General features: G+C 42.7%; 1 protein-coding gene across 1 annotated transcript; it reads left to right on the top strand.

Annotated features, from left to right (window-relative positions):
• Positions 1-4,295: 4,295 nt before the first annotated feature.
• On the top strand, positions 4,296-14,651 carry slc1a8b (solute carrier family 1 member 8b; the record flags this gene model as incomplete). Its single annotated transcript, XM_084568781.1, has 11 exons — positions 4,296-4,460; positions 5,294-5,373; positions 6,493-6,708; positions 8,939-8,981; positions 9,075-9,288; positions 9,947-10,046; positions 11,603-11,836; positions 12,424-12,618; positions 12,717-12,851; positions 12,955-13,105; positions 14,237-14,651. The coding sequence occupies 11 exons, from the start codon at positions 4,296-4,298 to the stop codon at positions 14,381-14,383; spliced, it is 1,680 nt and encodes a 559-aa protein (XP_084424907.1). The 3' UTR covers positions 14,384-14,651.
• Between the last annotated feature and the right edge of the window lie 1,070 nt (positions 14,652-15,721).

Raw genomic sequence — 15,721 nt, 5'->3', positions numbered from 1 at the left:
TGTAAAATAATTCAAATAAAACCATCTATCTATAAACCTCTTCTTCATAATGAATATATTATTAGAAGAACTCAAAGACACTGTCTCATTTTCATCTACAGTTTTATTGAATGATAGTTAAATTTTTTTTCCAACATTTGTTGAAGAATAGATTCTCTTGGTTTAAAATCAAACTTTTGAACAAGAAGCAGATTATTAGGCAGATCTAAATGAAAAAGCAGCATGCACACCTTAACACAGACTAGACAGGTGCAGAAATACAAGTGTTGCTGAAGCTCTACTCTGAGCAGCGGTCAGGCTCCAGGGTTTGAGTGACAGGGCTCTGTCCACTCAGACTGGCCTCACAGCTCACTGAGCACGCCGTCCTCCACTGGTCTGCAGTGAGGCTCAGGGAGCTGCTCCAGCTGTAGCGGCCGTCACTCCCCAGGACCTCCACGCTGCGGGACACCCCCGAGGACCTGCTGTTGACCCCCACCTTCCAGCCCAGACTCCAGGTTGAGGGGAAGCCCCCGCTGGCCAGACACACCAGTGTGGCACTGCTCTGCTTCAGCTCCTCTCTGGAGGGGGGGAGGACGGTCAGGGTGGGACGCACCACACCCACTGGAGGAGAGAGACGGGTCGGAAATACAAAGGAGTCAGAATGAAGGCTGGTAGTAAAGGAAGATGACATTTCTTGTATTTTATGAATCAACCAGAAGAACTTGTGCTGCTGTTGGACTCATAAATCACTCAGTATCAGACCATCAGCCTCATGATTCAAATGTAAATGTCACTAAAACATGAATTAATATTAATTATTCATGACGTCTTCATATCTGTTTCATAAAGTGTGACAGTGAATAACTCATCTCTGGGATGATTTTCTATGTTTAAACTGACAGAGCTGAAACATTCATGTGAACACAGTTAAAACTTTGACATCTGTCTCTTTCACTTCCTTTAAACTACATGTGAAATGAATGAACCGTGAACACAAAGCTGATCTGCATTTACTGATAAAATGATATTTATTACTGACTGAAATCCACATCACACTTTTAATCTAAAAACTGTTTATATGTTAAAAATGAAGAAAAGAAAATAACATTAAACTACTGACGTTACGTTTTGAGTCTTACAACTTGACATCGATCACATGTTAATTTAAAACATTTTTAAACAGAGAATAATTCAAAGTTATCGTAAAATAGAATATTAGAAAACTAATGATTTATGTTTTATGATTTCAGTTACTATATACTGAGTTAATATTGATCTCTGTGAAGTTTCTTGTCAGAGTTAAAACCTTGGATCAGTTTTGGTAAATAATGAAAAATATCAAGACAAAAAATCAATGAACTTGATCACATTTTCATCAAATATTAGAAAAAAAGTTACGAAAGCAAAAAGCTACAAAGAAAAAGGTACTTACAGTCAACGATGAGTTTGGTTCCTCCACCAAAAGTCCACCACAGTGATACAAACTCATTGAGAGGCCGTACAAAAACCTCCTGCTCTGAGAACAAACATCTATCCTCTGAAAAAACTCGGACTCTTCTGATAACGCAGCAAAAAATACATTTAACTGAATCTAGAAATGACTTTAACGATGTTCATGATGATATAACTATGAATTTTGTTTATTTTTAATATTTAGCTTTAATTCTCTGCATCAGAAAAAGAAACGACTACAGTCATGCAGGTAAAAAATTATTAGATTATAATCTAAAATGGCTAACACAAGATTAAACGTAAATAATTATTATCATTACAATGACTTATAAAATAATATTAATCACCTCTGAAACAATGAGTTTCAGTGTCCTATGTTAAATAAGTAAATTCAGTAAGAAATACAAACCACAGTGAACACAAACTCATCCTTAAATCCTTAGTTGTATTTGTAATGTAAATATTTTCTTGTGTTCCATTCAGATCATAGATGGTTAAAATCCAAACAGTATTTCTCCTGATGTGGTGTCCCTCGTTGCCTTCAGTGTGTTGAGAGCAGAGAAATCATTTCCATAGAGAGGAGGCTTTGCATCGTCAGCTGATCCTCCAGTCAACTGAGAAGGTTTATAGTCCTGTGAGTTCAACACTGCAGGACTCAGATCTGTCAGTCAACACAGCAGAAACCACAACCACCATGACTCTCATCACCATCCTCATCTGGACGCTGGCCTGCTGCTGTTTCACAGGTTCATTCTCTCAGCAACATTTCAATCATGATGTGCTGCCTTTTCTCTCATTTATTTCTGCTGATAAATCAATGATTTGTTTTTGTCTGCAGGATGCAGCGGTCAGGTGACTGTGACTCAGTCTCCTCCAGTCACGACATCTACTCCAGGATCCACTGTCACTCTGACCTGTAAGACCAGCCAAAATGTTGGTCTTTGTGATAAAAAACCGTGTATGTTCTGGTATCAACAGAAATCTGGACATACACCACAGCTCCTTGTTAAACAAGGCAACATAAGCCACACAGGAACACCAGCTCGGTTTAGTGGCAGTGGAAGCAGCTCTGACTTCTCTATGACCATCAGTGGAGTTCAGGCTGAAGATGCAGCAGTTTACTACTGTAAGAGTGCTCATGCAATAAACAGTGCTACTCTGTTCACACAGTGATTTGTAGTCGTACAAAAACCTCCCTCAGTCAGACTGCAGAGACTCTGAGCTGTTACAGCAGGAACCGACTGCAGCTGCTGAAGAGGAGGAGACTCTGACACAGACCACTGAACACAGAGCTGACAGTAACCTCACCAAGCACTAAATAGATGCTCATTTGTTCCCTTTCGATGTCAGATTAAGGTAGTGAAACTGAACGTTGCATGCTATGTTCGTCCCAACATGTTAAACGTCCACTGACTTTGTCAACTCAGCTGAAACCAAGACCACCGTGACTCTTATCATCACCATCCTCGTCTGGCTGGAGTCCTGCTGGGTTTTTTCGAGCTCATTCACTTGGCAATATCACTTTCCTACTTTATCCTCTTGCACCAAAGTACTCTGGGCCAAAAGGATGAATGTGAGCAGAGGTCAGGACATTTTTTTGTGTGTGTCGTAAGTAATAATAATAAGTAATAAGTAATTAAGTGTAAACACGCGTGTTTATATTGATGTTAGGTTTGAAGGTGATTTGGGATAAGTGTTTCTCGGTATTTGCTTCTCTTTTGTGTCGTCCGCTGATCCCGCTGTGTCCATTGTTCAAGACGAGGATTAAATGTGATTGGATTGGGAACAGGTGACGCAGGAAGACACTGTTTGACAGGAAAGAGTCAAGTTTGGATCTCCTCCCAGGTCAGCGTGGACTCTGTTACATTTGCCGGCGTCGGTCGGCTGCAGAATTAAAGAGTCGGTGCAGGCAACACAGCAGAAATGACAACTTTCAGTTCATTTTTAATCCCAACGTCACAAACAGTCACATTCAAACAAATCTGATTTCATCTTGTAGATATTTTATGCAGCAACGACAGCAACGGAGCACAGTGCATATCATGCAATGAGACAGTAATATTTACTCTCTGCGGCCTGCAGGGGTAAAGTTCACTCTGTCGTTAGCTGCTCCCTGCTCCTCTTGGTGTTATTTACCAGTGCTGATGTTAAGGCCCCTGAGTGCACGTCCTGAACTCTGAACGGAGGACACAGCGTGACGGCATGATGTTAAAGGAAACAAGGGGTCAGGGTATAAACTCGTGAAGCCTGAGGATGCACTGATGCAGGCGTCTTACCTCTGGTAATCCGACCTGCCTGCACATAGTTCAGCACAAAGCAACAAGAGTTTCTGTGATTATGAGTGAAAGTCAGCTTTTATCTTGTGCAGATCACGCATGTTCGTGATTCAGATCGAGCATGTCTGTCTCATACGCTGAAACAAAATCGGATAAAAGCCGGTGTAGCTGTTCCACGTGAGAACCGGAGGTCAAGGTGTGCAGCTGTGTGCATGTTGGTGAAAGGAACATGTAATGAGCGATCAATAGGAGACTTAATGAACGCTGAAGTCTTTCCTTTAGCCTCTTTAACAAGTCTAGGCTGCAGCGGACGAGCCTCTGTGTACATGGGATAGGGATAATCCTTTTAGTCGATGCTTTACCAGGAATCACCCAGCCCACACCTCCTCTCTCAGGCTGGATCCGCTCATCACTCTTACACAGGACCCGCATTTGATCAGACCCACAGAGTCTCCTCCGCCTCGGATCTCGCTGGAGCACATACACCGAGCCATCTCCCTCTCTCAAGAGATCCGGATATCTGCGCTCACTCAGGGGGGCGGGTGGGGATCTCTTGCTGGGATACGGACGGAAGCCTGAATCAGAATCATGGAGTGGTTGAAGCATTTGCTGAAAAGCATGGTGTCGGCGAAAGCCCGGGGGTACGTGAAGGACTACTGCAAGAGGAACGGCCTGCTGACACTCTCCGTCTTCGCTGTCGTGACCGGCTGCGTGCTGGGATTCGTGCTCCGGTCATTCAACCTCTCCACACAGGTATGGATGGATCGACGGGAATCAGTACAACTTCAGATCATGCAATTTATTAAGCTAATAGAGTATATACTGGGGAGTAGGTGAAAAATAACATTCAGGATGAGATGCCAACTGGTTCTCTTAATTTGCCATGCACAAAGGCTGTAAGCTGCAGATCTCCTCAACTTTATGGAGTTTTATTTAATTTTTTTGGACCTCATTCATTCAGATTTTACAGCCCACAACATTAATGGTTTGGTTTGCCGTCAACACTTGATAGGAAATGCAACTATTTGCTCTGCATCAGCTCAAAACGTTATACTGCAATGCTCTGCAGCCAAAAGGTTTGCAAGTTTAAAGAGCAAACACGTTTCAGATCATTTAGTTGTGATTTGTTATTTCATCACTCGTCTCTCCTGTACACAGCAATTAATTTAAAAGTGTACAAAAGTCTGTGTGAAGGCCCCACAGCCTCTGACGTTAAGTCAGTGTGATGTAAGATGCTCTAAATGGACCCAGCTCTTGGCTGAGACTGAATCAATGATTAGCACCCAGTGTCCTCTGAAAAGTAATCTTGTAGGTTGGCGGGAGTCCATAAGGCGAACAACAACCTCATCTGCTAAGCAATGAAAGAATCTGCAAACCGCAACAAAGGCACGCACTCAGAGCTGCTGTGACTTCTTGTTGATAAGAAGTTATCTATATACTGGGTGAGGGTGTATGATGTTCAAAGACCCAAAACAGTCATCATGAGTCATCAGGCGGCAGAAATAATACAATAACAGTTCAAAAATCAAGCACAAATTTAGCATCAGCTTTATTTAGTTATTCATTTACGCTTCCCCTTCTTACAGGCCAAGATCTACTTCTCGTTCCCTGGAGAACTCCTGATGAGGATGTTAAAGATGCTGATTCTGCCGCTCATCACCTCCAGGTAATCATCAGATTTAGTCTCACTTTGTCATGTATTGTCATTATTACAAAAAAATACCCACTGCAGCCTCTTTAAGGATGCGTGTGAGCAGAGGTTGGGACGTTTCACCACACATTAAGTATTAGTGACTGATAATGAGCGATGTGCGTGCTGATTTTAGGTTTGAAGGTGATTTGGGATAAGTGTTTCTCAGTATTTGCTTACCTTTTGTGCCGTCCGCTGATCCCGCTGTGTCCATTGTTCAAGACGAGGATTAGATGTGATTGGATTGGGAACAGGTGACGCAGGAAGACATTGTTTGACAGGAAAGAGTCGAGTTTGGATCTCCTCCCAGGTCAGCGTGTACTCTGTGACGTCAGCCGGCGTCGGTCGACCGCAGAATTAAAGAGTCGGTGCAGGCAACGCAGCAGAGAAGACACCAGTGACAACTGAAGGCAACTGAAACAACTGAAATAATCTGATTTCATCTTTTATGCAAATAACAACAGCAACCCACAATGTACATCATGTAAAAAGACAATAGTAATTTCTCTCTGCAGCCTGAAGGGGTAAAGTTCACACTGGATGAATATACCGTATTTTTGTGTAAAAATATTAATTGAGAAGTTAGAGGTCTGGAGTATCCTGGTGGCTGAGTTTAATTCTGCATTCAGACAAGATGCTGAGATGCTTTGAATCTGGTCTGGTGCATTTGTTGTTTATCATTCCCTCCTCCAGCTCCACATTGATTCAGTTCAATATAGCTAGCATGCTAATTTCAACAACATGAAGATGGGAGCATCTACTCCGAAAAAGTTAAAAAACAAATGAGATAACAGTTGACATTTAAGCATCCCTAAAGAATATAACTGTAGAACCATTTTAATTTATCAATGTTTTGCTCATTTTGGAGCAATCCAGTAATGCAGATTCAAGTAAATTTCTTAGCAATATGCAGCCATAAAGCCAAAGCCATTCATTCAAATGTGGCGGACAACCAAGTGTCCAGTATGTTGGGAAAAAGAAGTGAAGTCAGTATTTTAGAATCACTCTGAAATTTGAATTTAGCCATTGATTCACAAAATGGAAATAAAAAAAATGTCATAGTTCTAAAGAGAGCCTCCTGTTTCCCCCGTGCAGTCTCATGTCCGGCCTGTCAGCCATGGACACGAGGGCGAGCGGCCGTCTGGGGGTCCTGACCATCACCTACTACCTGTGGACGACCTTCATCGCCGTCATCGTCGGCATCGTGCTGGTGCTCATCATCCACCCGGGCACGGGCTCGGAGAAAGACGGTCACCACGCAAGCTCGGGGCCTGTCATGACCTCCGCTGACGCTCTGCTGGACCTCATCAGGTTAACATTCACGCACACAGATGGCCGCCATGTTGTTTTGTTTTTTTAACATTCACCCTAATGCAGTGCAGTTCAGCAAGGGTGCTAAGCGAGGATGCTGCTCTTCTCCTTCATGATGGAAAAGACTTCTTCTGCCTTGCTAACAGCACGCTAACATGATCACATTACGACTGAATAAATAACTTGCAATAACTCGCCTAACATGGCTAAAAACAGTAATAGCTGGGTAAAGATCTCTTCTTTCAGCTTGGTTAAAATGTTCCTCCTCTAAATTAACATATTTTAAAGGCAGCATGAAGGATTATGGCAGATTATTTCAAACATCCAAAATGATGTGAAGCTGCAGAGATATCCTAGGGATCTCTGCCACTTTTGGAAATGATAAGATAGTATTTTCCACATGCAGTTCTTTCACAGTAATGAAGAAAATCCACTTCATATTGTGGGCTTTATCCAGGAGACACGGTTGTTTTCCAGGGTGGGGTTTCTTTTCCATGTAACGCCCTTTAACACCTAGAGGAAACCAGCTCACACCAATCAAACCCAGCACGCATCCAGTTCAGACCTACACGAACTCCCTGGGGACAGGAACCGTACTAATCTCCAAATCTCCAGGGCTCATGATCCAGGGATTTGATTCTTGGATTGGACAGATTAGCTAACCCCAGCAAAAATAATAAATAGTCTAAAGAGAAGTCAGAAATCAGGAAATTAATTGCGGATCAGGCTTCGAGAAGATGTCGCCTCTTCTGATATTTAGTGTAACGAACTTAATAATAATAAAATAAATAATAAAAAGCACCTTTACCCCAGTTATGATAAAATGAATCTGAAAATCTGAATTCCAATCTGTTGTTTAACTCGTTTGAGCATTTTATTATATATACAAAGGTAGAAAGACCCTTCTGGTGTAATTGCAGCGTCACTCCCACGCCACAGTTCGGCTAAGAATAGGGAGACACTTATTGTGATCTGTTAAGCCAGTCTGTGTGTGTGTGTATGTCTGCGTGTGTTCAGGCTTACTTGCATGCCCATTCATCTCAGGGGATTCACTAATGCCTTCGCCTTAAACCTGATTATTTGGAGAGCTCCGATACGGTGTGCGTTTCAGTCCCCCGCTTCCAGTGTCACTGACGTCCGCTGCCTTAAATACTGTCCCAGTACACGATGCTGGCTGTACAACCTGCGGCCTCCAACAACGCCAAGCTGTTGGGAGGTGCCAGCAAACCCTGTCTGTCCCCTGTCTGGTCTGAAAACGTGATCCCTGTTTTTGATGTTTATTTAGTTGTTATTCTTGCATGAAGTTGTACCTCAACCTAAAGGAAATATTCCATTTCAAGTCAATGTCTGATTTGGAAATGTTAATTAACCATTCCTCCAAAGTAAACTGAGGGCTATTCTTGAACATTTTTGTGTACAGACTTGGTTCAGGTTTCCTCTTTTGTCACTGTAACCGCCGCCACCATTGAGTAATAGAAGTTTGAACGGACTGTTTCCACAGATGCAGACGAGTGTAGCTGGGTCGCTAATAGCTGGAAAACTCGTGCACAAAGCTTTACATGGACCCAGTTCAGATTTTATGACAAATGACTAAATGAAATCCTGCCATTACCAGAAAAAAAAAGGATTTAAAGGCACAGTAGTCTATGCAGTTGCCTTTTTCACTGATTGATTTCATAAAAAAATGCATGATTTTCCAAAAATGTGACTCCTTTCAGATCAGAGAAAAGAAAACGTCCAAATTACACACAGATATTTATGCAAATGTCTGACATTTACGCAAACTAGAGCACAATTGATGAGATAATGCTTCACTTTCAGATTTAAGCATAAGGGTTTCATGGTGGTGAGCCTGCAGTATTCACCTGTAGTGACTCCCCTTAAATTTCAAACATAAAAATCTTGAAAATATTCTCACCATGAGGTTCATTTCATAGCTATACTGGAACTATTGAGCTAAAGGATTAACATGAGCAGATGCTAAAAGTTTGGCCAGATTTAGAGGCAGATTTTGCATCTAATTGACAAAATTTAAATAATTTCATTCATGCTCATGTAGTAGCTGATCCATCACTATCCACTGATCTTTGCCAGGTCAAGAATACAATTAAAAACTGCAGTGAAATGTCTTCAATACTCAACATATCTGAGAGGTTGTAAATAAACATTTTACGTGAGCCTACGCATACACGACCTGACATCTTTGTCTGTCTCTTGTTTTCTATCACAGGAACATGATCCCATCGAATCTAATTGAAGCTACTTTTCAGCAGGTGAGTGATTGAAAAAGGAGAAAGCTGACAAATTAAATCGTCCAGAGCCGCAGCGCTCACACATTATCTCTGCGCCTGGTTTTTATTTTCCAGTACCGGACAGATTTGGTGCCGATTGTGCAGACGTCCAGCGTCAAAGAGTCTCAGGCCAACTATGTGTACGTCATGCCCGACTACCACAACCCCCGCCTGGGACACCCGGTCTTCCTGGAGATCACCCCAGCGCCCGACATCAAGTACAAAATCGTCCCAAGTACGAGCAAGGGCATGAACGTGCTGGGGATTGTCATCTTCTCGGCCACCATGGGTAAGAAACGTCCAGAACATTTTCTTTTACGTGACGACCTTGACAAAGAGCTTCATTATTAGATTTTATAGATCTCAGCATTCATCTCATTATTAGCCTCATAAACTTTTGGGTCTCCAGATTGTCAGAAAGGCAAATTTCTCTTGTTTCGTTTATTCAACATGACATTTTTCAGCTCTTAAGATGGTCACAAAGCCTCATTCAGCTGATAATACCAGGCTGTATTACTGATTAGTGACAGAAGATGTATTCATCCTTCATTTAAGCAAAAACACAGGCATCTTATCACAAAGTTTTGTATGCAAATCTGCTCATTCTGCAGAAAAATGACCCCTAATGATACAAGACTGACTTGAATATTGTCACAGTACTGCTTACGTCGAAAGGCTGGAAACAAATCTGTATTTTTTTTCTGTAGTGTTTGCTTTTTATCACCTGAGAGGTAAAATAGAGGCACTGCAAAAAACATTTGAGGGACAAGGGGCCTCACAAGTCCAATTTTTGCAAAACGCAAGGGCATTTATGTTATGAAAATGTTCATCCATAAAGTAAAAAGTGAAATACAGGTGCTGCAGAATAAAAAGGTGCATTGCGTCCTGCAGAAATGACACGATGGGTCTCGAAAAAACACGTGAACGTACTTACTGTGTGCCCTCAGGTCTCCTGCTGGGGAAGATGGGGGAACGCGGAGCGCCGCTGGTCAACGTGTGTCAGTGCATCAACGAGTGCGTCATGAAGATCATCAACGCTGCCATGTGGTACGGTCGCACACCATTGTGTCACACGGATGCGCCTAAAAAAAGAGACTAAAAACGCCACGCACAGTTAACAGCGCAGGGCCGGATTACGTCTAAAAATAAAACTCACAGCCACTCAGGGAAGAGTCGCAGGTGGAGTCTTTGAGGCTTCTCGCGGGGGATTAGGTTTCTGTGAATGGAGCGAGGAGGAATCTTTATAGATGACATTTGAAGTAAAAAGAAATCGACGGAGAGCATCTTTACAACTTTGCGTGGCTAAGATGATGTCGACACCCCCCGTGAAAACACTGTGGCATGCTCAACAGTGTGACTTCTAAACATCTAAATCCAAATCCATGAGCATTAACCTGCTGCCGTAACAGTCTCCATTCTTGTGGTGCCAGGCGGCAGGGATCCATTCATTCTAAGAGCATTAGTGGGGTCAGCCACTGATGTGATAAGGTCTGGCACACAGTCAGCATCCTTATTAGTCTTCAAGCCACAGGATAGGGTTGACGTAATTGCAGTCAACTTCTCCCACGACAAACTATCACTTCAAATTCAAAAGTTTATTGGTCACATGTTTTGTAAAAAAGAGCATTCTTTACATACAGTGAGATTAAAAAGGGGTAAAGCAATCTGTCTGTTACTGTGCAAAATACTTTTATAAATAGCAATGCATTTTTAAAAACAGGCATCTACCAAAGGTTATGCTATAAAATAGTTGATAAAAGGTTAAGTGTAAAAATGACTTAAAAAGTGCAGGTGTTTTATTTTTAAAAGTGCAAAAGTGCAAAAGTCCATAAAGTGCAAACTAGGAGATCTGGGATAAATATATAAATAAATTCCCATAAATAAATCGAGGACAGCGGTACACGGGCTAACATGCAATGGAGAGCATTGACTTGAATATGATTAAAAATTAGAAAAGATGTAAAAAAGAGAAAAATATCAAAGGCACAGCTTTAAATATCGTGGTACACCACAGATTTGGTTCATAACTGACAATATAAAATTCAAAGCTAAAGAGAAACAAAGCTGGCAGCTCCTGTCAGTTTAACGGAGATTATGTTGACTTTCAGCTCATCGTTCAACTGTCTGGTCTGTTAGAAAAACTTTGTTAATCCTGTGGGAAAGTTGGTATCAAGTCACAGCCACAGTCCAGTCAGTAAAAAGAGTAGAAAATAAAAAAGCAGAGGGGCATTTGGAAGGTGACAAGGCAGATATTCCAAATTAGGAGGTGGAGGAGACCAAAACAGTAGCTAAAACGCATCAAAACTGGACTTCGGTTCATCAGGTGACCAGAAACACGGTCTAAATTAAGTGAATAAGTTAGTCTTTGCTAGCTAATTCTTAAGAAATTATATGTTACTTCACAATGTGATGTCCCTAGAGTGACCAGAAGTTGCAGAAATTAGATCAGCTCAAAAAAATCCACGTTTGACCCAGATGAATGTCATTTTTTGTCCTTAGTTTGTTCTTTTCAAGTGAAGACCGTTGTCCTTGTTAGTCTCAAAGCTGCCACACAAAATGTGCTCAGTGAAAACATGCATGATTCTCTCCTCACCTCTGTGCAGGTACTTCCCCTTCGGCATCGTGTTCCTGGTGGCGGGGAAGATCCTGGACATGCACGACCCGGCCCACCTCGGGGAGAAGCTGGGCATGTACTTCATCACCGTCCTGTCCGGCCTCTTCGTGCACGGCCTCATCCTGCTGCCTCTCTTCTACTTCTTCTTCACTCGCAAAAACCCCTTCACCTACATCAGAGGACTCCTGCAGGCGCTTGTCATTGCACTGGCCACTTCATCCAGGTAGGAGGAGGCAGATTTAGTGGGGGTTTTTTTTGTCTTGTTTTAAATTCCAGGTAGCTGTAGCACCCCTTAGCAAAAAGAAGTTTATTCAAGTGTACTACAAGTATACTTATTTTATACTAAAATTAAGGTAGTGTACTTGAAGTTCATTTTATTAAGTATGCTTGAGTATAAGTATACGTATAGGAAGTATACTACAAACCATGTATTTGTAGTGTACTAGAAAGTATACTAATTTAATACTTCTTCAGACTAAATTGGAACATTTTTAAGTTTATAAAAGTATACTTTCAAGTATACCACAACTACTCTCATCTATATTACTAGTGTACTAGGTATATACTTCTAGTCCACATTTTGGTTTATAAAAGTATACTTAAAGTATACTTTTATATACTTAAAATGTTCCAATTTAGCCGGAAGAAGTATTAAATTAGTATACTTTCTAGTACACTGCAAGTACATGGTCTGTACTCTACTTATACTCAAGTATACTTAATAAAATGAACTTCAAGTATACTACTTTTTACTAAGGGACAGCACTGTTTAGGACGTCCCACAATGTCCTTTGTCCTGTTTCTCTGCAGCTCAGCCACGCTGCCTATCACCATGAAGTGTCTCCTGGAGAACTGCGGCGTGGACCGGCAGATTGCTCGCTTCGTGCTGCCCGTGGGAGCCACCATTAACATGGACGGGACGGCCCTGTACGAGGCGGTGGCGGCCATCTTCATCGCTCAGGTCAACGAGTATGACTTGGACTTCGGCCAGCTGGTCACTATCAGGTGAGCGTAAATCATCACCGTCCCCTGATAAGTACTTTGTGGTGTGCGGAGTCGCGCAGCTTGAACCTCTAACATCCTCCCGGTTCCTTCCTCGTCAGTATAACGGCAACAGCCGCCAGCATCGGGGCAGCTGGGATACCCCAAGCAGGTTTGGTCACCATGGTGATCGTCCTGACCTCTGTGGGGTTACCGCCTGCTGACATCTCCCTGATCGTGGCCATCGACTGGGTTCTGTGAGTCCCACTAAAAGTTATTATATTTAAAAAGGTGTTACGGGAGTCGTCGGGGTGACGCATGAATAACCTTTTCTTTCTTTTTTTTTTGTCTCATTTTCAGTGATCGGTTCCGGACGATGATCAATGTCCTCGGCGATGCCTTGGCTGCAGGGATTATGGCTCATTTATGCAAGAAGGACTTTGAGAAAGCAGCCGCCCCCTCCACCGCCCCCGCTACTCCAACGCCCAGCAGTAGACGCGGCTCCCAACGGGTAAGGGGGACAGTTCCCTGAAATCCTAAATCCATTTTGTAAATGTGAGGTGTTTTCTCTACAACAGTTCGATGATATGCAAGTAGGCTTAAAGCAGGGGTGTCAAACTCATTTTAGTTGAGCCAGATTTCATCTCAAAGGGGCCGGACCAGTAGCAGTAGCATTTCTGCCATCTACAGTTTAATTCTGGGTCTCAGCTCTAAAAACAGTGCAGCCCCTAGTGGACAAATTAGGAATGGCAGTTACTTGCATTGAAAACTTGCAATTAATGTTTTCACTATGCAAATTCATCCCACGGGCCATATTGGACCCTCTGCCGGGCAGGTTTTGGCCCCTGGGCCGTATGTTTGACATCAAAGGCTTAAAGGATCAGTTTTGGAAAAAACAAGAGTTTAAATGTTGTAAGCATCTCGTCATAAAAGCACACAACTTGGAGAGAGTAGCTGATTAAGAGAGTGTGTTTTCAGAGCTTTTAAAAGCACTAACTGGAAATTCGCCGTCGAGATTTTGGTCTTACATTTTGGTTCTGACCGTCCAAACGTAAAGCAAATACACCGATCAGCCACAACATTAAAACCACTGAGATGTGAAGTAAATAGCATTGACCATCTTGTGACAATACAATGTTCTGCTGGGAAAGTTTCAGACCTGGCATTCATTCAAGGGACATGGGACATACTTAGACATGTACCACCCACCTAAATCTGACTAGGCACCCCCACCCCATAGCAATGACACTCCTTGATGGCAGCAAAACAAACGGTTTAGGAACAACTCAAAAAACGTGAACAACAGCACAAGGTGTTGACCTGGCCTCCAAATCCACTAGATCCCAAACTGATCAAGTATCTGTGGGATGATCCACAGAGGCCCCTCCCCTCAACCCATAGGAGCCAAAGGCCCCCCACTAACAACACCCTGTTGCCAGACGCCACAGGACACCCTCAGAAGGCCCATGTCCATTCTCTGGGGATCTATTTTCCCTCATTATTTCCAATTCTAAAAACATTTAAGGTTGTTTTCTTTCAGCCTTCGTTCAGTTTTAAGTCTGTTTTGCTCATGTGATTCTCGATAAACCTTCCCCCAGAACTATATTTAACTGTTCTGTTGTTGTTGTCGTCTTCCCCGCAGAGAGACACAGTAATCTCCTTTGGCAATCAGAGCGTGGCGATGTCCGACGCTCCCCTGATCGCTCACCGCTGCGATTACGTGTTCGAGGTGGACGGCGACACCGTGCTGGAGAAACCCGTGGCCTGCTACAACCTCTGCCAAGTCTGAGACGCTTTTACCAGACGGACAGCGGCGGACACTGCCTTCTATCCACAGCACACACACAGACTCTTTAAATCCGTTCAAATCCTGTCTGGTCTCGGTCTTGAACGAGACCGGAGATCGGGTACTCTTGTGATCTTAGGGTTAAATGTATTTTTTGCCTGTGCCATGCTGAAAACCGAGACCTTTGTCACTTATGTCTTCGCTGAGTTTTGAGTGGACGACAGGAGACGAGAAGAAATGTGTTTCATGCGTAACCTAAACCAGACTCACTATTGTCTGAATGCATTCGATGGGCAGGTTTGACTTCAGTATAGGTTTTAAATTGCCTTAACGTGACCTCAGTTTGGACGATGATGCTGAGGACCTGAAAGACTTGAAAGTCGAGGAGCAAAAGACCAGGAGCTTTATTTGTGTTAGATGCTATTTATGGATAGATGTTGAAAAAAAAAAGAATGTCGAATCGTAGCGCTTTTATACCCACGCTTTTAACGCTAAAGTTTATGTTTTTTATAATAAAAAAAACTGCAACCCTCTAGTCCGGTGTGAGTGATTTTATTTGAGGTATTCTGCAGAATATTTTAGGAACGTGTTTTATAGAAATGTTCCAACTGTACAGGTGTGGCTTAATTAGCCTACTAGCTTTCAAAAGGAGATTTGTAGAAGTTCGAAGTTATGATTTTGCTCAACTTACTTGCTAATGATCTCATTTTAAAGCAGCCTCTCACACACCCCTGTGGTCAAACTGTGACGTTGCCTCAGGTCACCCAACCAAAAAGTTGCTGTTGAAGCCACAACAAAAACTGTAGTCAACGGAACAACTGCCACGTTTGAACCGTAGATTTGAAGCGATAACCCATTACACCCATCAAGCATAACATTATGACCACCTTCCTAATATTGTGTAGCTCTCCCTTGTGCCTCCAAAACAGTTTTGACTCATCAGAGAATGGACATGGGCCTTCTGAGCGTGTCCTGTGGTGTCCTACCTCTGTGGATCATCCCACAGATACTTGATCAGTTTGGGATCTAGTGAATTCAGAGGCCAGGTCGACACCTCGTGCTGTTTTTCATGTTTTTTTTTAGTTGTTCCTAAACTGTTATTGTGCGTGTCCTCCTGGGGATGGCTGCTGCCACCAAGGACTGTCATTGCTATGGGGTGGGGGTGCCTGGTCTGGTCTAGGTGGGTGCTACATGTCTAAGTAACACGCCAGGTCCAAAAGTTTCGCAGCAGAACACTGAACTGTCACAAGATGGTCGATGTTATTTACTTCTCCAGTTATTTTGGTCGTAATGTTGTGGCTGATCGAACAGAAATACAGCAGTTAGGAAGTAGCTGCAGCT

This window comes from Chelon labrosus (assembly GCF_963514085.1).
Source record: "Chelon labrosus genome assembly, chromosome: 20".
Lineage (NCBI taxonomy): Eukaryota > Metazoa > Chordata > Actinopteri > Mugiliformes > Mugilidae > Chelon > Chelon labrosus.
Note: the sequence above shows the minus strand (reverse complement) of the source record. Positions and strands in the feature narration are given on the sequence as shown.